Raw genomic sequence first — 1,422 nt, forward strand, 5'->3', positions numbered from 1 at the left:
GTAGCAGCCAGACCTCACGGAGATAGCACAAAGTTCCGATCGTTCCCCACCCAAGGAGGAGATGACAATAGACAGCACCTGGAACGAAAAGAAGGACCTCCAAGAAATAAACGGGAATCGCCGGAGAAATCAGAATGGCGACCCAGAAACAACAGGGAAACAAGCTGGAGAAAGGACCAACCGCCGGGAAACGAGCGACGGCCGGCGGAGATGGGCGAACGCCGGCATATGCGTTAAGGCCCCCACACTACGAACTAATCTACATGACGAAGAAAGCCAACACCAGTCTGGTCACCCGGGGATGGGTCGGTGATAAGCCGTGTCAGGTGACAGTGGATACTGGAGCCTACGTCACGGTGGTAAGACCGGATGTCGCCGCCGGATGGCCTGAAAGACAGCCAAATCCAGATTTCTCGCTACAGACCGTGTCTGGAGGATCCCTGCCCATACTGAAAGAAGTTCTGTTGACCCTTACCCTAGGGCGCCAACCTATTACGATGTGGGTTTTCGTCGCGAATATCACCGATGAGCTCATCCTGGGACTGGACATACTACGCGCCTATGATGCTTCAGTGGATATAGGGCGCCAAACTCTTCGTCTGGCGGAAGAAGAAGTATCGCTATGGAGTCCTGGGGCAGGACCCCGTCCTTCTAACTTAGTAGTGGCAAAAGACCATGTGATACCCGCACGGAGCGAGGGAATAGTGATGGCTAAAATGAAGAATCATCTGGGAGTAGAGAACGGTTTAGTAGAACCAAGCCCCCAGGCCCACCCTCCTGAAGGAATTTACGTGGCCAGGACCCTAGTTCAGGACTGTCAAGAAGTACCAGTGAGGGTCATGAATGTTACCCAAAAGGACCAAAAGCTCAGGAGAGGATCTCCTCTGGCGCACTGTGAGCCAGTAACACTCGTGGCTTTGCCCGAGGTGGGGCGGCCACCAGCACCAGGTCTAACACCGAAATTAGCGGACGTGACCACAGCGGCCAAGCCACACCTAAGCCCCGGAGAATTTCAAGAGTTAGAGGATCTCGTGTCCGAGTACGCGGATATCTTCGCACAAGACAACGAAGATTATGGAAGAACAAACAGAGTTTATCACCGCATAGACACGGGAGAAGCCCGACCAATTCGACAGCCACCGAGGAGAGTACCCCTGGCAAAACAAGCAGAAGTGAAGGAAATGCTTGACAACATGCGAGGACAGGGTGTTATAGAAGAATCGGACAGCCCTTGGTCGTCCCCGGTCGTTTTGGTCAGGAAAAAGAATGGGGAGCTCCGTTTCTGTGTGGACTACAGAAAGCTGAACGACGTCACCAAGAAGGATTGCTTTCCGCTACCCCGCATTGACGACACCCTGGACACGCTGGCCGGAGCCAAATGGTTTTCAACTCTCGATTTAAAGAGTGGCTATTGGCAAGTCG

General features: G+C 53.4%; 1 protein-coding gene across 1 annotated transcript; it reads left to right on the forward strand.

Moving 5' to 3' along the window:
* Positions 1-497: 497 nt before the first annotated feature.
* LOC111874009 lies at positions 498-1,148 on the forward strand (the record flags this gene model as incomplete). The annotated part of the gene is made up of 1 exon (XM_023869109.1): positions 498-1,148. A coding segment is annotated over exon 1 (651 nt), but the record flags the coding sequence as incomplete, so codon positions are not given.
* Positions 1,149-1,422: the final 274 nt, after the last annotated feature.

Source organism: Cryptotermes secundus, unplaced genomic scaffold, assembly GCF_002891405.2.
Source record: "Cryptotermes secundus unplaced genomic scaffold, Csec_1.0 scaffold1077, whole genome shotgun sequence".
In the NCBI taxonomy this organism is placed as follows: domain Eukaryota; kingdom Metazoa; phylum Arthropoda; class Insecta; order Blattodea; family Kalotermitidae; genus Cryptotermes; species Cryptotermes secundus.